The 20,699-nt window shown below is 43.0% G+C and overlaps 1 protein-coding gene and 1 long non-coding RNA gene across 7 annotated transcripts in view; one reads left to right on the top strand and one right to left on the bottom strand.

Annotated features, from left to right (window-relative positions):
* The window catches only part of MEIS3 (Meis homeobox 3), an 85,686-nt gene extending 72,930 nt beyond the window's left edge, over nucleotides 1-12,756 (top strand). For 3 of the 6 annotated variants that reach the window (XM_056537817.1, XM_056537816.1, XM_056537818.1), the window contains exons 8-12: nucleotides 4,427-4,572; nucleotides 7,211-7,287; nucleotides 8,436-8,494; nucleotides 8,592-8,681; nucleotides 11,861-12,756. In XM_056537817.1, the coding sequence (XP_056393792.1) occupies nucleotides 4,427-4,572; nucleotides 7,211-7,287; nucleotides 8,436-8,494; nucleotides 8,592-8,681; nucleotides 11,861-12,123 (635 nt within the window). In that variant the 3' untranslated portion in view covers nucleotides 12,124-12,756. Of the gene's footprint in view, nucleotides 1-4,426; nucleotides 4,573-7,210; nucleotides 7,288-8,435; nucleotides 8,495-8,591; nucleotides 8,682-9,171; nucleotides 9,260-11,860 lie in introns of all 6 variants that reach the window. The other 3 variants (XM_056537820.1, XM_056537819.1, XM_056537821.1) reach the window with 2 other exon arrangements.
* The window catches only part of LOC130290333 (uncharacterized), a 57,719-nt gene that overhangs the window by 12,396 nt on the left and 24,624 nt on the right, over nucleotides 1-20,699 (bottom strand). Inside the window, exon 2 of the long non-coding RNA XR_008847569.1 lies at nucleotides 20,259-20,434. This is a non-coding gene — a long non-coding RNA (uncharacterized LOC130290333). The remainder of the gene's footprint in view (nucleotides 1-20,258; nucleotides 20,435-20,699) is intronic.

Here is a 20,699-nt window from a genome sequence, read left to right as displayed (position 1 = left end):
CTGTCTTAACAATGCATATCACTTTACAATCATGGTTGACAATGAAATATAGAGCGGATATAATAGGAGCCCCTTCCCATCAGAGGCCTGTAGGGAACAGAACTAACCAGTTTCCGAAAAAATAATAATAATCGAAGGATATTTTTTCCCCCCCATACACTGTGGTTTGTAGCATCTTAGAAATGGTTCCTTCAATATATCTTCTTCCACAAACGGCATAAAGAAAAAGGCAAAGTGTTCATTTAGTAAAGAAGGGTTTTATGAGCAGTCCCAAGATCCTTAAGTTGGGGGGTGGGTGGGCACCAGGGCTCGCCAGGGACAATTGGGGAAGGCCAGCTGCATGTTGAGTTGGTCATGAAGGCATTTCAGTGTTTACTTATAGATCAGGATGACTGATATGGTAATTAGGAGCGGGATTCCAGCACTCCGCCTGGATGGAGTAGAATGGTTGCTGGGAAGTGCCTGAGTGAGGGGCCACAGAGAGGTAGCTTAGATACACTATGGGCTGACCCCTCGCTGTCCTGAGGGATCATTGTGATAAACTGCTGAGTGCTCGCTCCCCTCCTCCTCATGTTCAGGTTTTGCTGACCATCCATTCTGCTTCCATTCACTTCAGTAATCACATGCAACCCAGACATCTTAATGCCCATCAAGTGGGGATCATTACCCCCCTAAAACAACTCCTATTATTGGACATGTCTTTATGCTCCTGCAACTGAGATCAAGAAGTGAAATCACAGCTAGCTTCTTTCCTTGTGCTAAATCCAGGCCCCTTCTCCCATTGCACCACCCACCCCTTTGCTCTCGAACTTCAAGGTCATCAGATAACTGAGCAGAGCCAATACTGCGCCTTAACCAAGCGGCTGAAGAAGTTTTTTTTTTTTTTTTTTCTCTCTTTCCATCTGTGTGCGACCTCTCATTCATAAATCTCTGCACCCCCCTTCCTTCTTCTTCATGCTGCTGCACTGTGTGTCTGCTTCATTGACTCACAGCAAGGGTTGCTATAAAGCCACGGGGAGTGTTGGTTAATCACAGAATAATCCTAAGGGGGGGCCCTCTATCCAGCCCCCAGATCTGCACTCTCTCCCATAGCAGCACCACCCTCTCCCTCTTCCAGTCTCTCCTTGCAGTATGTAAACTGGATTAGTGTAAAATAAACAACTCTAGCAGACGTGCGCTGGCTGTTCCACAAGCTGCCGTTCTCATTCCAACCTCGGTATATCTGTAAATATGCAACGCAAGGAACTAAAACCATCTCGGCAAACACCAATACGTTGCGTTGCGCTGACATGAGGCACGGTGGCGGTAGCAGTCTCCATTAGATTAAGCTTTGCTCTGTAATGAAGGCCAGTAATGATTCCCGTGATCATGTGGACACGCCAGATTATCTTGGGTTGTTTGCTATATAATTATAGAGTAGTAATGGTTCCAATTATCTGTTGATCAGGACAGATTGAGTTATCTTGAGTCCTCTATCGGCTCTTATTCAATGAAGCGGGAGGCAGAATGGCTTTCTATAAACCTCAGATTGGAGCGGATTAGATTATATAGAATGCTGACAGATCTCTGGTTGGGGGACAGATTTGGATAATGATCCGCTAGTTAAGGCCTCACTTTTTGTTACAATTTAAGGCAGGTGCAATTGGGCAAGACCGGATTTAGATCTTCCATAGTATAAGACGTCCTTCTCAGTGTTTCTGCTCAATCCTGACCTTCAGGACAATAAAATGAACACCCCCGGATCTCCTTACCCCATGTGACCCACGACACCCATTATAGTGTCCTTCCCTGCATAAAGGCCTTTGTTCTTGGTCTTCATAACTTTATGAAAATGTATCAGCCAGCAATGATTTTGCATATGGAAACAGAAAGACTAACGGGGCGTTGTGGTGAGGGAAGCAATACTGTGTAACACAGGGCAGAGCAGACGCAGGCTCTGATGCATAATTTACTTCCCCTCCAGGCAAGCTTTTAAGCCTCTCTTTTGCCGCAGGTTATAGGAGCTCAGCAGCTGTTATATGGTCCCCCCTGTCCTCCTCCTCTCTGATTTATGTTTAAAAGACAGGAGAGATTGTCTGTGCAGGGCCAGGCCAAGGGAGAGCTCAGCGGGCCCAGAGAGTCACATCCGGTCCAGGAGAGAAGGAACCACTCATGATGAGATGGAAAATTGTCCTAGTCTAGGCACCTTTATGCTGCAATATGAATTAGCGTAACATAAGCATCTTTTCCCATTAATGGTGATGATGAAACTATAACAGTATGGTTACCAGTCAAATGTTTGACCATGTAAAAAAAAGGGATAAAAAGATGTTCACGTTGCACAGGGAGATCATCATCATGTTGGAAATTTTTTGTTTGACCTTTCACTCAGAGGGTCCAAGCATGGGCAGATGTCTTATAAGAAAGCAACGAGACATCTGCCCATCCTGCCCTTGGGCACACACTCTGTCCTATAAAAGATAGAGATTGCTGTATACATGTATTTATTTCCAACCTTAGAATCAGAAATGATCCCTTATGGTTTATGAGAATACATTTTTTACTTAGTTTATGCACATATTTATTACATATAACACAAGTTAACATTAGAAACTTCAATCACAGAATCTATTACATTTGCTGGGGGAAAAAATAGTTCAACATGCTACAGTGGGGTTTTCAAGGGCTTTTGGTGTGTGTTCTGTGGCCATCCGGCACTGCCTCCATGTTTTTGTGTTCCTTTGATGAAACAGAAAAACAGAAATGCAAATGCACATATGAACTCTGCTGTACATGGTGGAAGAAGAGTTAATTCATGGATTTAGTCAATTTATAGGGTAAAAGACTTGTTTATAGGGCATTTTCTTCCCTTTACTCTGCTTTTGTGCCCTCGTGGAGTAAAACCTACGCAATTTATTCTGTCCTGGTCAGTGACATTCTAGTACGCCACCCCTAATGCTTAACCCCTTAATGACCAAGGACGTATATTTACGTCCTTGGCCGTCTCCCGCGATATAACGCGGCGTCATGCGGTGACCCCGCGTCATATCGGGTCGGTCCCGGCATTTATCTGAAGCCGGGACCCGGGGCTAATAGCGCGCGGCATCGATCGCGGTGCCGCATGCTATTAACCCTTTAGACGCGGCGTTCAAAGTTGAACGCTGCGTCTAAAACGAAAGTGAAACCTTCCCGGCTGCTCAGTGGGGCTGATTGGGACCACCGCAGTGAAAATGCGGTGTCCTGATCAGCTGGGACACGAGCGAAGGTCCTCTTACCTGCCTTTGGCATGTCCCTTCGGCGATTGATTGCTCCAAGCCTGAGATACAGACTTGAGCACCGCCGATAACCCTGATCACTGCAAAGCTATTGCTTTGCAGTGAACAGTGCTGGCAATCAGTGTATGCAGTGTTATAGGTCCCTATGGGAGCTATAACACTGCAAAAAAAAAGTGTGAAAAAAAGTTGATAAATGTGATTTAACCCTTTCTTTAATAAAAGTTAAAATCATCCCCCTTTTCCCGTGAAAAAAAAAACACCATGTAAATAAAAATAAATATAAACATGTGGTATCGCTGCGTGCGGAAATGTCCGACCTATAAAAATATATCATTAATTAAACCGCACGGTCAATGGCGTACGCGAAAAAAAATTCCAAAGTCCAAAAAAATGTATTGGCCGCTTTTTGTATAATGAAAAAATGAATAAAAAGCGATCAAAAAGTCCGATCAATACAAAAATGGTACCGCTAAAAACATCAGATCACGGTGCAAAAAATGAGCCCTGATACCGCCCCATACCCGGAAAAATAAAGTTATAGGGGTCAGAAGATGACAATTTTAAACGTATAAATTTCCGTGCATGTAGTTATGATTTTTTTCCAGAAGTGCGACAAAATCAAACCTATATAAGTAGGGGATCATTTTAATCGCATGGACCTACAGAATAAAGATCAGGTGTCATTTTTACTGAAAAATTTACTGCATAGAAACGGAAGCCCCCAAATTTACAAAATGGCGTTTTTTCTTCAATTTCGTCGCACAATGATTTTTTTTTCCGTTTCGCTGAAGATTTTTTGGGTAAAATGACTGATGTCACTGCAAAGTAGAATTGGTGGCGCAAAAAATAAGCCATCATATGGATTTTTAGGTGCAACATTTAAAGGGTTATGATTTTTAAAATGTGAGGAGGAAAAAACGAAAGTGCAAAAACCGAAAAACCCTCAGTCCTTAAGGGTTAAAGCATCATGGAAAGCAAATTTACAGGGCAATGAAATCATCATGATGTCTAAGACACAACTGTAGGACTAGATCTCATTGCTCCTTTCCTTTTACAAATGGTTGTTGGGAAAATCTGCTTCTGTGATCTGCTTTGGTTCTGATTTGTCAGAAAGGCCCAAAAATCTAAAATGTTTTAAAAACCTGCATTTTATGTGTGTTTTTTTTATTTAGGTGACTGTCTAGACAACAGTGTGGCATCACCCAGCACGGGGGACGACGATGAGTTAGACAGGGATAAAAAAAGGAACAAGAAAAGAGGCATCTTCCCTAAAGTCGCCACAAACATAATGAGGGCGTGGCTCTTCCAGCACCTTTCGGTAAGCATGCCAGTGACGCTCAACCGTATCTAGGGAACAATTGTTTTCAAATTAGGGGTATGAGAACCTGGAATTGTATTTGCACAACTCTAGTCGCCATGTCACCAATTGATAACATGAAATCTCTCTGAGCCTCTGAGTATTTGGTTGCATTCTTTTTACCACTTGAAATGACCTCCAGTGAGTAGAGCTCCCCAGTGGTGCCTATATTTTTCAGTTCCAGCCTTCTAGAATATGTCGTTTTGTAGGCCCTGAAGAAGGAAAGTTGACCTACTAAAAAATAGGCTCATCTAAACCAATTTTTGCTCATGTATGGAGCCCATCAGTAAATTTTCTATGGAGATTTCTGCAGTGATATTTTTTTGCATTTTTTATATTTTATACACGTTACAAAATAATGTAAGATGAACAGTGCGTCCTTATTTGTAATGCATTGTTTATAAGTAAGTCATCGTACCCTCCTTCAACTTTAACCCTCACTTGATTTCGACCAACACCTCCCCCTCCCTGCTGCTTCATAAGAGATATTAACAATGCAGACCCAATTAAAAATTACTAAAGTGCAGCATAAAAGCTCAGAATCTCTGTTGTAACTAGCCATGAAGTCGGCCCCAGGCAAAATCTCAGCTAGCGGAGTGCTCAGAAACAATTAGAACGGGGCCTGTCCCTGCCTAGTTAAACAAAGCAGAGTTAATGAACGCTGACCAATTAGTTACTAATTGACGAAGCTATAAACCTATTAGAAGCTGGTAAACGGGTAATCAATTCTAGGTAATTACCCTGAACCTGCTTAGCGGCAGGCACCGGGGAGAGAGAGTCAGCTGCTGAAAATCTCCGGATCCAGCAGCGCACAGCCTTTATACATGCTCTTTCCATTGGCAGCGCTTCAAGACGCATAAAAATGCAGGTCATCTTTTCCAGGCTGATGGTACCAGTGTAAAGTGGAGGCTGGAGGTAATGTCAGGCTATTGGATTTATAGACAGTTCTCATGCTATCCAGATTGTAATGCATTATAATGCATTAGTTGTCATAGCCTAGAATAATGTGGGGTTAACATGAGATGGACTATATGGTAATATTTGTTATGGTCCTATTACGGAAACAGTCTCAGGCCAACACCTTAAACGCATTAAATAGTTGGCTGGGCCCACCAGAATTGGTGGGTTTGACCAAAATTGGTGTATGGTCACCTTTACACCAAAAGGGTCACCTAGTAGCCATAGTATTGGAGTCATCATTAAGTGAGAAATACTATTAAAAGCTCATAGTTGCTAAGATTAATATCGGGTAGAATGCGGCCAATCAGTTGTATGTTGGTTTTTTTCAATACGAATAGTCCCACTTCTCAGGAGTCAGTCCAAACTGGTGGATCAGAGAAATAAAATAAAAATAATCAGAGCCAGCTTGCATACAAAGAACAGCCAAAAGCAATATGGCAGATCACATTTTTGGCCATCCTGAACAGTATTTGGGTATAATTGTAAAATCCTGGTCAGCAAAATGGTCAAAATCAGCCATTGACTTTATTTTTTTTTATTTTTTAGCATATAGGCAGCTTTAATCTATCATAAAGCTCATGAACCAGATCATAATTTCTTCTTTTTGTTTAAAGAAAAGGCAATTAAATATCAGGAATATCTTCTCTTTGAAAAAAAAAATTATTAAAAATAAAAAAAATCTATAAAACAACTATGTAAACCCACATAAAAAAAAACAGATCTATACATCAGGCTCATATCAATCGGATTGAAAAAGTTTAAGAAAAATAACTTGAAATCCAGGCACGTCTTTTTTCGAGTCCTTAATGGGAGAAATGTGTTGTGTTCCCCGTCATTTACCAGAGACATAAATAAACAAGGTTCGGGTCCATGACTCAAAGCCTTAAGTTTGTTACACAACAAATATTTGTGAATTATCAAAGCTGCGGCCCGGTAACCCTTAACAACCATTTAGATCTGTGTGTTCTCCCGCCTCTCCGCTTTCATTCGGCCAAGCTTTTTGGCCTAGCGTCTGTCTAAGGCCTGAACTTAGGCCCTTCATCTGTCACTAAGCTGTCAAGCGAAGGTCTCTGTTTGACTGCAACCTAAGACCCCCAACCTCATCCATCATTGCCGACCTTGACAGGTCTATGGAGCTTTTTTGTCATTTTAAGGCCTCCTAATCAAGCAAAGGGCCAGTTGCACATTTCCTGGGTCCATAGAAAAGAAAGCTATGCTTGTGTGAGTCCCATCTGTCCTAGATGTAGGAAGGATACCATGAAAAAAATAACCCAGACCCCCCCTCCCCACACCTCTTAACAAACCAGATGGTCCCATGTTTTATTAGAAGATTCTTGGATTATCTTCAATTCATCAGTGGAAGGTCTAATGGACAAGTGGTGCTTTAATAAACTGGTTAATTTGCCCTTTGCACACAATACATATGGACACAAAAAATTGTTTTAAGGGACAGAAGGCCTGTAAAATTGCTTGTTTGGCAACATCTATGACCTTTTTAATCAAAGACAAGACCACCTTAGAAATTCTCTGTATTATGCCAATGTAGAAACATTTGTAAAGTACTTGATATTGTATGTTTTTTTTTGTGTGTGTTTTTGAATTGAAACTGAATCCCAAAAAATTTTTGTAACCCATATAGCATCCCTATCCCTCAGAAGAACAAAAGAAACAGTTAGCACAAGACACCGGGCTCACGATACTACAGGTCAATAACTGGTAAGAAACTTGTATTTCACATCATCGTCCGATCTTCTTACCTAAACCTTGTGGGAAAGGATAATCAAGAACGAGATTTTGTCCACATAGCCTGACCTCATAGCCCGACCTTATTTCCCATCCTCATACCCTGTCCTGAGCACTAGCTATTCTTTGCACCTACCTGCCTGACAGCCTGCAGGGTGTTTAAAAGTCCTGGGCAATCTTAGCAGCCTGAGAGTAACACAATCAGGAGATTTACCTGAAGTCTCATAGACTTGCATGGGGCTTCACTGAAAAAGCCCCCACCCTCACATAAGAGGGTGGGTTAGGGTTTATTTAATTCTACCATATTTTTAGAAAGGTAACGTGAAACAAGTTTCATTGAAATATCTACTGCCATTTGGGAGTTATGCTGGAACATACATACGCATGTTGATGTGTATACGTATACATGGCTTGGTATCAATTGAAAGTGATCTAGTCTTAAAGGGGCTCCACATAATCACTGCTAGTTTAAAGGGTCACTTGGCAATAAGCAGATCACTCAGTGTCCCTCTGCCTGGACCCCCCCCAGGAATCCACTATAATCTACGGAGAAACCTTGCAGAAAGTGTTACATTTCCCTGCAGTGCCACCACAGGGGAAAAAAGGAATTACACAGTGCCTGTTTAAATCAATGGGGTGTCTGTGTAATTTATACAGGGTAGATCCTCCAAAGTGACATACACTTTTCATGAGGATCCCTCTATTTTTAGAATTCCCTACAGGGTAAAGTAAAATGGGTTCTCTAAACTGGACAATGCCATAAAGCTGGCCATACATGTAAAAGCCTGGTCCCTTATGTGGCCATTATTCAATTTTGATTGGTAAGAATCAGTCTGGTGGCCAGTTTGGACAAACCATCAGAAAGGTTCCCTGATGTCAGATGTGTGGGTAGTCATAAAATAATTGGGATGCCCACCTCATATCTGCTTGAGCTGGGTCTTTGGGCTCTTTGCTGTTGCTCATATTTACTCATAGGGTTGATGAAGAGGGATACCAAAAAGTTATCTCAAAGTTATTAGACCTAGCAATAGGGGCAAGTTATAATCTTATTTCTATCTATTGGCAGTTGTTTTATAGACAGACGTTTTATAACAAAAGGGTTTATTTCCATGTAAATACAGGTTTATTAATGCAAGAAGACGAATCGTCCAGCCAATGATTGACCAGTCAAATCGAACAGGTAAACCCTATGTTTTCTATTCAACAATCAAATATCTACTTATGCCATTTGCTTCCTATGCTTAGATAATGTCTAATGTTGTATTCTTTCTGTACAGGTCAGGGTGGTGCCCCCTATAGTCCAGATGGTCAAAACATTGGTGGCTATGTTATGGATGGCCAGCAACACATGGGACTCCGCACATCAGGTGAGCACCAATATAATAAAACTGGGTACAGTTATAGGACTTATTCTAGTTAGCGGGGAGCACATAGCTAGAATAATGCTGTCTGTTCACTGGGAAGGGTTCAGGCGAACCTCAGGTTCTCCAGCTGTTGTGAAACCAGTGCCCCAGTAGCTGACCCTTGTAGAGAAAGACACAAATGTTCTGCATAAGGAACCAGTCTATAGAAAAATCCCCCGAATTAGCATTTACCCCCCCCCCCCCCCTTTTATGTGATATAAGTTACTACCATATCAGGTCTTTCTTGTCCTATGAGAAACGTTTGGTCAGACTTTGGGGTTACCACCAATGCAATGAACATCACAGTAATCCTACTACAATTGTGCCAACTGCTGGAGATTGTTATAATACATGATGAGTCTGTAAATGGGGTAGGTCAGGCGACACACTGCATGTGGGCGCTGGTGGTACCACAGTGGTCTTCTTGTGGTCTTAGTTGCCTGTCTTCCCCTAGGAGCGATGGGAGGATTAGGCATGGCCGTAGGTATGGAAGGGCAGTGGCACTACATGTAACTCCTTGCCACCTATCTGGTACTAGGGATGTAAGTAAATATTTATATATATTTGTCGTTTGACATGAAAGGGGGAGGGTTGGGTGCCTGTCAATCACAACTTCCCCACCCACTCTCATTTGTAAGCACCTATCACCCATGTCATGTTATGAGTGAATGATGACGTGTCACATGCATGACCATCACTGCATGTGTGTTACGGGGGTGTGAGTGAATTGGTGGCACAATCTTACCTCTTTTTTTTTAGCTGCACACTGTAACCTCTTGTTTTCCTGCTGTTTTGAAACTGTAAGATCAAGCCTGCTGAATGTCAAAGCATGCTGGGACTTATAGTTTTATAACAGAGGAGGGGCCAAAGGTGCAGACTACTGGTATAATATAAGATTTTTTTGTGAACTTAGTCTCTTTGAAGCTTGTATTAAAGGGGTACTCCGGCGCTTAGTCATCTTATCCCCTATCCAAAGGATAGGGGATAAGATGCCTGATCGTGGGGGTCCTGCCGCTGGGGACCCCCGTGATCTTGCACGCCGCACCCTGTTAACGTCAGTCCCTGGAGCATGTTCGCTCCGGGTCTGATTACTGCCGATCACGGGGCCGGAGCATTGTGACGTCAAGGCTCCGCCCCGTGTGACGTCACGCTCCGCCCCCTCAATGCAAGCCTATGGGAGGGGGCGTGACAGCTGTCAAGTCCCCTCCCATAGGCTTGCATTGAGGGGGGGGGCGGAGCGTGACGTCACACGGGGCGGAGCCTTGACGTTACAATGCTCCCTGACACCTGTCAGACAGTAATCAGACCCGGAGTGAACACGCTCCAGGGACTGATTTTAACGGGGTGCGGCGTGCAAGATCACAGGGGTCCCCAGTGGCGGGACCCCCGCAATCAGGCATCTTATCCCCTATCCTTTGGATAGGGGATAAGATGTCTAAGCACCGGAGTACCCCTTTAAGACCGGTGCAACCAGTGGTGTAATTCCAATCTACCAATCAGATTGCTACTTAAAATAGGAGGGCTCTGATAGGCGGTCAACAATTTCTTTTTGCATGTAATCAATTTATATTATTGTCTTTAAAATTATTTTCACATTTGCCATAAAATCAAAAATGCCAAATAAAAAAATGAAAATGAATCTTCCCAGTTAGGGAGCAATCCTTTTTTCAGCTTTTATATTGCTGCATGACAGGGAAGAGTTGCCATTTATGATACTAGGAAAGCTAAGTGACTACCCCCGTAGGACCTGAAATGGTGGCCGTATTGGTTTATGCTCATCTCCCCCCCCCCCCCCCCAAACAGATGTGACAAAGAAAGAGCTAAGCAGAATTTTTAACTACTGCAGTGGGAAATGCATTGTAACAATTCTGCCAAGACGTTTCGTCAAGGAGTTTCCCCATTTCTTCAGTTTGAGAGAACGCCATCTATAGATTAGGAACAAGACCCCTGTCTGTTCCTCGTCATGTAAAGGGCTTGGGGCAGGTTCCATAAATGCCACATCTGTAGCCACAAGCGGTTATTAGGTGTGAAAAATAAGGGGCGGCTGAAACGCCATAGATGAAACGCAGCAACGTAGAGTGAGAAGGTAAAGCATCATCTTACCCAGGCTGCAGTGATACAGGAGGAAGGAGAGACAGCAGGGAGGGGTGCGGGGGTCTTCCCTGTGCTTCCGTGCTGCAAGTAGAGGGGAGGGGGGGGCTATGAGGGAGAATTAGCTACAGAAGATGAGGACACAGGACCCCAGCAGGAGCTAATTGATAGGCAGCAAACTAAATAGTCCGTCTGCAGCGGCGTGTCGAATTGTAGTGACTGCGCAGGTATGTAGATTTCTCTGCTTCCGAGCGGCGCTTTATCATGGGTCAGTGGAGGGCGCACTACGCTGCAGCGGGAAGTATTTCATTTTATAAATGAGGGATAATATTAACCCTCTGCGACAGCTGCAGGGAAAGCTTCCATTGTACTAGCGTCAACATCCAGGCAGAGCAAGGAATGGCCAGGAAGGCAAACTCCATCCAAACTGGATTTAATCCATTAGAACTCAGTATATCGACCACTTGGATGACCTCCATTGTAGGACTACTCATATAGCACCTACAATAGGGCATCCAACACAGGATTACAGGTGCCTAGAGAAGAAGGTGTTAGGCACCATTTATTCTCCTTGTATATACAAGAAGATAGGCAATGGAAATGCATGATGTGAACCAGCGTCGCGTTGTGTGACTGCATGATGTGAATGGAAACACATTGGGCCCTAGATATCAAAAATTGTCAGCAACCCTGTTATCCATAACAACCAGTCAGAGTCCATTTTTTTTTTTTGTTTCTCTGGTTGCTATGTGCAACAGACCCTTTTGTTAAGAATTATTTAATAAATGAGGTCCAATATCTTGGTACTATACCGTACATCCCTCATGTTCCACCTTTTCTCCAGGACTTTGGAAGGCACATTTTGAATGTATATAATTTCTTTTCTAAATCAAATGTTAAAAAAAAAAATTCCTTTACATTAAACATGCATCCCTAAATTTTTTGAATGATTCATTTCCCTTGGCTGTAAAGATATATATCTACATCTAACATAGTGATGCAATTTGTTTATATATATCTGACATTTTGTTTTGTTCCTTTTTTGGCTACAGGCTTCCAAGGGATTCCAGGGGATTACAGTTCGGCCCCAAGCTCTATGACCATGGGATTCCCACCGGCCGGTTACACGCCCACAATGCCCCCGCACCCTGCCGGCCTCCGTCACGGACCGTCTTTACACTCCTACCTCCCCGGGCACCCCCACCACGCCTCCATGATCTTGCCCACTGGCACCTCCCCTCACCATTTGGTGTCAGCGCAGAGCCCGGCAGACGCACTTCTGAACGGTCAAAACATAGACATTCACGCTCACTAACATTCAGCCATACCGGGTGTCAGGGTCGTCATATTTTTATCTTTTTCCTTAAGCTTCCAAAAAACTAAAACACAAAGCCTTGTGAACATATCCTCAGTTCTAGTTTGACTTGTTTCCCCTCAGAGGGGAGAATGAAAAATAAAAAATACCCTCCAGCCGAGGAGTAGCTGCCATGAGGATAAAAAAGCAGGGACTTGAAAGGAACGAAGAACTGAACCCTCTCTGCTGTCTTCCTATGTATGTCGCAGTCTGGACTGAAGAGCTGACACTCGGTGTGAGGAAAACCCTCATAGTTCTGGGTTTTCATTTGTCACGCACACCCTCCTGCCCCACAATTCCCTTTCTTTGGATGGACCAACATAGAACTTGAATCTACGGACAGATGTGAACTGAAGCTCGAGCTCATGGAAACTTTTTTTTTTTTGGTTTGTTTTTTTCTACGCCATCACTTGCAGCAGGGACTAAGTTAAACTTGTACATTTTTTAATTAATATTATAATTATTTGGGTTGATAAGTGTATTGTTTTACCTGTTTTTTTATGATAAAGAAAAAGAACTTGAAAAAATTCCACTGTGGATGTAAATATATAATTGTATAAATATTTATAGCACTCATAAACTTCAGGATCTGTAGAGGAATGCTCTTGGTGGATTTTTTTTATTTTACTTTTATTTCAAGCTCCAAATGCAGAGTTCACTAGTTATTTAAAGGGGAAGCTTACTTAAATTATCGTTGGGAAGGTCCTATAAGTCTAGTCTGCCCTCCCCAAGTGCCCAGACACTTTTGGTGTTTTGAATGGCACTTTGTCATTAATGCCATATTGGAGAAGCACCTTCATTTTGAAAACTGGTGAGACCCAAATTTACGGACTCCCTAACCGTGTCATCTTCTAATGTATCTATGGGGTATACGAGAAGACTGCTTTAGGTGTAATTTCTTTTTCATGGTGCAAACAGGAAAAGGAGAGGAAAAATGGGGGTTGTAAATGAGCGCTACTGCTTTAAGAAAAGGATTCAGGACGCCACTGTAGCACAGGACAGTTTATTATGGTTCAGAGCGATAGGACAACGCGTTTCGGCACCAGCATTTGCCTTCTTCAGGTCCACAAAACAATAAATTTAGGACGTCCTGTAGCCTGTGTTGTGCTAGGATGGCGTGCACGCCATCCTAGCACAACACAGGCTACAGGACGTCATAAATTAATTGTTTTGTGGACCTGAAGAAGGCACATGCTGGTGCCGAAACGCGTTGTCCTATCGCTCTGAACCATAATAAACTGTCCTGTGCTACAGTGGCGTCCTGAATCCTTTTCTTAAAGCAGTAGCGCTCATTTACAACCCCCTTTTCCCCCTCCTTTTCCTGTTTTCATTGTTTCTGTACCCTTTGCGCATACGGATAGGGGTTTCGAGCTGCAACACTGCCGCTACCGCCCTCCACTCCACCCACTCCCCAGGTGAGGTGCTGCTGTTGCTGATAACCTCAGCAGGACATCACATTACCTTGAGTGCAGTGGTTTCTGGCCATCCAACCACGTCCCCACTACACATGAGAGAGCGCCCCTAGCTTTTTTTACTTCTTTCTCACACTTTTTCATGGTGCAGGAGAGCCTATATATTTGTAAAAGGTTACCACCACAGTCTTTTATAAAAGGCTCTCAGGCAGGCTGCATGGCTGACATTTTCTGGGCCATAGGAAAATGAAGGATTTTTGGGTTCAAAAATATATCATAGGTTGAATTTCGGGGTGATGAACTAATGGAAAACATTGTCATGGTTACCTGTTGAGCTCTTCTCCATTTTACAACCTGACCCCCTGAATTTAGCTATACATTTTAGATAAATCCTGCACAAAGGTGTATGAAGGCAAACTCTTACTACGGGACAAAAAAAGGCCATAGGGCCTCTTTAACCCCGCCCTTCTTAACAAGTGTATACTTCAAACAAAGGTGATTTTAAAAACACTCTTTATCACACAGCTCAGTGTATATTAATATGGATAAAATGCATTAAGGTCAATGTTTTCAACATGTTTCACTAAACAAATCATCTTCCTCAGGGGACTGGGACATAGTATGAATGTATAAAATGTGTATGAAGGTAATCATGTGTCAGTTGTCAGAGGGAGAAGGTTTGGGATATTAGATTCTAACAATATCCTTAAAGAGGTTATCCAAGATTAGAAAAGCAGAGCTGATTTCTTCCAAAAACAGCACCAGACTTCTTCTCCTCAGGTATTGCAGCTTTGTTCCATTTAAGTGAGTGGAGCCAAGTTGTAAAACTACGCACAACCTGAGGACAGGGGTGGTGCTATTTTTTAAAGAGATTAGCTCTGTTTTTCTATTCTAACCCTTTGGATTATCCAAGATTAGGAAAACAGTCAATTTCTTCCAATAAACAGCATTACACCTGTCCTTAGAACATGTGTGGTATTACAAGACTGCTCCATGCGCTTTGATTGTACTGGGCTGCAATACCAAGTGCAAACTGAGGACAGGCGTGGATCTGTGTTTGGAAGAAAGTAGTTATGTTTTTCTAAACCCCGATAACCCATTATACTTTTTCAGGACCCTTCTTTACCCTCCCCTACTCATAGTTTATATGAGGAGAGAATGAGAGAAGGAAGTTCTTTTGGACTTTTTCACAGGTTTTCCCCTGGTTATACAGTTACAGATCACTGTCGTGGAAGCTGAGCTGCTTTGTGTTAGTGGTTTATGTCCTCTCTATAGTAGTATACATGCATTTTTGGCCAATCAGAGAAGGAACATTTATAGGGAGTTGGGGGAAGGTACTGGCCGACTTGTTGCTCATCGGCCATATCAAATATATCTAGCAGAAAATGCTGTAATGTGGGCTAAAGAAATGACATACACCATATTATGTGTGAAACACTATGATTTATGATTTATACTGTCTCGCTCCACCCACCAATGCCACGTTACACCACAGACTGTCCAGGAGTTGGCGGATGATTTGTTTGAATGAGTTGTGGCTAAATAACCCAAAATGACGGTACCATATTTATTACGGGTGAGCGTTTATTTGGTAATGTACAAGTTTGAAGAAGAGAAAAGTGATTTTTATGTCTTAACGTAGCGGTTGCCATATTGGGTGAAGAGCTTTAAGTGAAATTACTTGCTCTCCCTTTGTCATGCTTATTATTCTATTGATGTATGTGTGTCAGAGATGGCATGTATACAGGGATATGGCAGTGTGTGCCTCCCCCGTCATCTTCTTTATCTACCAAACAAGGATGTGACCACCATAATCTGATAACTGGTCTCCTTCTCACCCTCTGCCTCTCATCGTCTTTTGCACCTGCCAACGACAGTGCCAACAATGTATTCTTATTTGCCCGCAGGGACATGCATGGTGACAGCCCGTCTAGTTCCTCCCACTCGGCTGACCTAGGGGTCAGGCTGCAGCCACTAATTATGGGTGGCCTTACAACATTAGTGTTTTGATGAATCAATCTCCTGTTTGGTCTGGTGGGACTTGTATGACTTGTCTTCCTGTGGAATGGGGACAAGATTTTTTTTCTCTGTTACTTAGTTTTTCAGTACTAGATCAGAAGAAAGTGTAGTTTTCTCTGAACAATCCGTAAGTATCTACTATGCCCCACTAGTCCTTGTACTATTAATGCAGGGAATTTAAATCCGTACAGTGATGTTTTTTCATTTCCCATATTGATTGGGACCCCAAGAAACACATATTATATGTAGCTCCCTGAGGGGTCCCCAGTTTCTCCCTTACTCATTTTTATTGCCTCTGTTTTAGTATACACCTTCTATAACAGTCAATTGTATTTCTGGATAGATATCATAACCGTCCTATACTCATACTTTTTAAAGCCACAAAACATTCTAACACGGATGCAGTCTATCGCGATCCCTCTCTCTAAGGATAAGCACTCCTGACTTTTTCCCAACCATCCAAGCCAAGAGGCCCTGCAAGAGTTAGGGACAAGTCTCCCGAGTTCATGGAGGCTTAGAAAGAACCTTTGTGTGTTCTGGCATTACAAATACTGTGCCATAATGAGCTTTATTGAATATAGCTTTATTTACAATCTGTCAACAAATTAAGATATCATAGTACAACATATATATAGCATGCATAGTAAAAGAAGATAAATACCCTATAGGTATGGAAGACTCCACACTATACATTTAACAGTACACAAACACTTTAACTAAACTATACATTGTCAGTCAATGGACAAGAAATGGGGGATGGGATAGTGAAGAAAAAGAATGGGCGGGAGGACAACCAAAGCTTTATTAAGAGACCAATACCCCAAGGGGAGGAAATGGAGAAAAACTGCAATCATCTTCTTCATTGATATCCAGACTAGATAACCTCAATTGTGTGAACCCCAGCAAAAAGTCCATAGGTTGCCAAATGGTACAATAAACTAGAGTCTCTTTAATCATGTTCCAGGGCATCCAACACGGCCACTAAAAGAGGTGCAAGGTGTTTTCTTATAATTAGCAACTCTTGTGCCATCCAATATTGTATACACACTGCTCAAAAAAATAAAGGGAACGCTTAAACAACACAATGTGACTCCAAGTCAATGACACTTCTGTGAAATCACACTGTCCACTCAGGAAGAACACTGATTGACAATCAATTTCACATGCTGTTGTGCAAATGGAACAGACAACAGGTGGAAATTATAGACAATTAGCAAGACACCCCCAATAAAGGAGTGGTTCTGCAGGTGGTGACCACAGACCACTTCTCAGTTCCTATGCTTCCTGGCTGATGTTTTGGTCACTTTTGAATGCTGGCAGTGCTTTCACTCTAGTGGTAGCATGAGACGGAGTCTACAACCCACACAATGGCTCAGGTAGTGCAGCTCATCCAGGATGCCACATCAATGTGAGCTGTGGCAAGAAGGTTTGCTGTGTCTGTCAGCGTAGTGTCCAGAACATGGAGGCGCTACCAGGAGAAAGGCCAGTATATCAGGAGACGTGGAGGAGGCTGTAGGAGGGCAACAACCCAGCAGCAGGACCGCTACCTCCGCCTTTGTGCAAGGAGAAGCAGGAAGAGCACTGCCAGAGCCCTGCAAAATGACCTCCAGCAGACCACAAATGTGAAGGTGTCCACTCAAACGGTCAGAAACAGACTCCATGAGGGTGGTATGAGGGCCCGACATCCACAGGTGGGGGTTGTGCTTGCAGCCCAACACCGTGCAGGACGTTTGGCATTTGCCAGAGAATGCCAAGATTGGCAAATTAGTCACTAGCGCCCTGTGCTTTTCACAGATGAAAGCAGGTTAACAGTGAGCACGTGTCAGAGTCTGAAGACGCCATGGAGAACATTCTGCTGCCTGCAACATCCTCCAGCATGACCAGTTTGGCGGTGGGTCAGTAATGGTGTGGGGTGGCATTTCTTGGGGGGGCACAGCCCTCCATGTGCTTGCCAGAGGTAGCCTGACTGCCATTAGGTACCGAGATGAGATCCTCAGACCCCTTGTGAGACCATATACTGGTGCGGTTGGCCCTGGGTTCCTCCTAATGCAAGACAATGCTAGACCTCATGTGGCAGGAGTGTGACAGCAGTTCCTGAAAGAGGAAAGCATTGATGCTATGGACTGGCTGATTGTTCCCCAGAGCTGAATCCGATTGAGCACATCTGGGACATCATGTCTCGATCCATCCACCAACGCCACATTACACCACAGACTGTGAGGAGCATGCCCAGGCATTGTAGGGAAGTCATACGAGCATGTGGAGACCACACACACTACTGAGTCTCATTGTGACTTGTTTTAAGGACATTACATAAAGTTGGATCAGCCTGTAGTGGGGTTTTCCACTATGATTTTGAGTGTGACTCCATATCCAGACCTCCATGGGTTGATAAATTTGATTTCCATTGATAATTTTTGTGTGATTTTGTTGTCAGCACATTCAACTATGTAAAGACAAAAGTATTTCATACGATTAGTTCATTTATTCAGATCTAGGGTGTTTTATCTTAGTGTTCCCTTTATTTTTTTGAGCAGTGTGTGTATATAATTTATTTAGTTTTTATTGAAACTGAAATGCCACATTAAAATGCTCACAAGAATGCTGTCTATTTCTAACCCAAAGCCTCCGAGCCAAAAGGTCCTGCAGGGGTCAAGGACCAGTGACCTCTCATTAATGGTCCTCATATTTAAATGGGTTGTGCCACCATTATGATATATCCTCTATGATAAGTGTATTATTGTAGGAGGTCCAACTGCCTGAGTCCCCCACGATCTTGAGATCAGGTACAGTGCTTAGCATCTTTGGTGGCTCCCATAGACAATAAATGAAGCAGTGGTGTGCACATCTCCATTTTACCAGGAGATTCTTGCTCTCAAGACTGAGATTATCTTGTGGATAAAGAAACAACCCCTCTAAGGTAGAAGATTAAAATCGAGGTGTATGATTAAATGGGCACTGTCATTTGCAAAAACTTTTTATATTATTTAGATAATAACATTATATGTATATTTGTAATATACATTGGTTCAATTAAATGTGCAGAGACAAAATACAGGAAGTGTCGACAAGCAAGCAAGGCTCTGTACACTGAGGACAAGCAGGGCTCTGTACAGTGAGGAAAGCAGGGCTCTGTACACTGAGGACAAGCAGGGCTCTGTACACTGAGGACAAGCAGGGCTCTGTACACTGAGGACAAGCAGGGCTCTGTACACTGAGGACAAGCAGGGCTCTGTACACCGAGGACTAGCAGGGCTCTGTACACTGAGGACAAGCGGGGCTCTGTACACTGAGGACAAGCAGGGCTCTGTACAGTGAGGAAAGCAGGGCTCTGTACACTGAGGACAAGCAGGGCTCTGTACACTGAGGACAAGCAGGGCTCTGTACAGTGAAGAAAGCAGGGCTCTGTACACTGAGGACAAGCAGGGCTCTGTACACTGAGGACAAGCAGGGCTCTGTACACTGAGGACAAGCAGGGCTCTGTACACCGAGGACAAGCAGGGCTCTGTACACTGAGGACAAGCGGGGCTCTGTACACTGAGGACAAGCGGGGCTCTGTACACTGAGAACAAGCAGGGCTCTGTACACTGAAAACAAGCAGGGCTCTGTACACTGAGAACAAGCAGGGCTCTGTACACTGAGGACAAGCAGGGCTCTGTACACTGAGGACAAGCAGGGTTCTGTACACTGAGGACAAGCAGGTCTCTGTACACTGAGGACAAGCAGGGCTCTGTACACTGAGGCTCTGTAACATACCCCTGGCTCACACAGCAAGCTTGTCCTCTTCAACATCAACACTTGCACCTGCTTCTCCCATCAATACTTGCATTTGTCTCTGCACAGAGACACACAGGCAATAGCTGCAGGGACAAGACAAAAAAATTTCACCCAAAAAATATCCACATTTTTTAAATAAATATATATTAAAAATATACATATAATTTTATTATCTTCATTATATAAAATTTTTTTTTTGCAAATGTCAGTGCCCATTTAAAGGAGGAAAATAAGAAATGCAGATGTAGGCACACCACTATTCAAGTAGAGTTCTCTTCCTCAATTGAAATTAGTGTGCTCACCGGATCACCACACCAGGGGAAGGTTGCACTTTGGTCTTTCAAACTAACAAGTCCAATGGCATTGATCAGGAGGCCCTGGATTGCTTAAAGGTGGCCCCATTAGGTCAACCTGCATACAGTCAGGTCTACCCCTGACAAGCAAACTGGTGAGAGCAAATACTACACTTTTCCTTAGCCAATAGGCCAAGGAATTATCCTATTTTCACAAAAATACAGAGATGCTTCCACCTTCTATCCAATGTCAAGTGAGTATCCTTACATTCAATGCATATAGGAGAGCCATAAAACCTTGGGCAATTTAACAAATACCAGGATATACAGGTTACCTCCCATCACTTCTAAATGGGTTTTCTTAAATTGTATGGCTTATCAATAGACCTAGGAATGACACTGATGGGATCCTGGCAGCTGGAACTTCAGTCTACTCATAGATTACCATTAGTTTTAAAAGAGAGGTCACCTTGGGTGCACAGTCAGCTCTCCATGCATTTAGGCTGGATCAGTCTATAGGATCCATTTGTGTATGATCAGCTTTATGAACAAAAAAGTCTAGGGTAAGAATAATTGTAAATAAAACTGTACCCACCATTGACAGTACCAGCTACACATTCTAGATAGTTGTTGCTGAAAGCTTGGTTGACTGGCGGCTTCTTTCTGACCCTCCAGTACACATGCCTGCTCAGTTTGGCAGAGTGTCCATGTGTTCTAAATAGGGAGAATGGAATAAGCTGCTGCTAGACACTGCTGATGGCAGATTATCTCCTGTAAGAACAAAGGATTGGGGAGAATCAGGACAACTCTATATGCATTACATGGTCAGCATGACTAAGAACCATTTGGTTCGAAACGCGTCAGTGTTTCGGCTTGATTTTACCTCTTCACTTTTTTGGGTATCATTTTAATATGGTTTAATAAATTTTTGGATTTTATCTAAAAAAAATTGGGAGCTGGAATTTTTGCAATTTTTGCGCCTTGTTCTTTTGGATACCCTTCAATATCAGCCCCTGACATTTGTCTATTTACTTTA

Source organism: Hyla sarda, chromosome 9, assembly GCF_029499605.1.
Source record: "Hyla sarda isolate aHylSar1 chromosome 9, aHylSar1.hap1, whole genome shotgun sequence".
Lineage (NCBI taxonomy): Eukaryota > Metazoa > Chordata > Amphibia > Anura > Hylidae > Hyla > Hyla sarda.
This window is presented reverse-complemented; position numbering and strand designations above follow the sequence as displayed.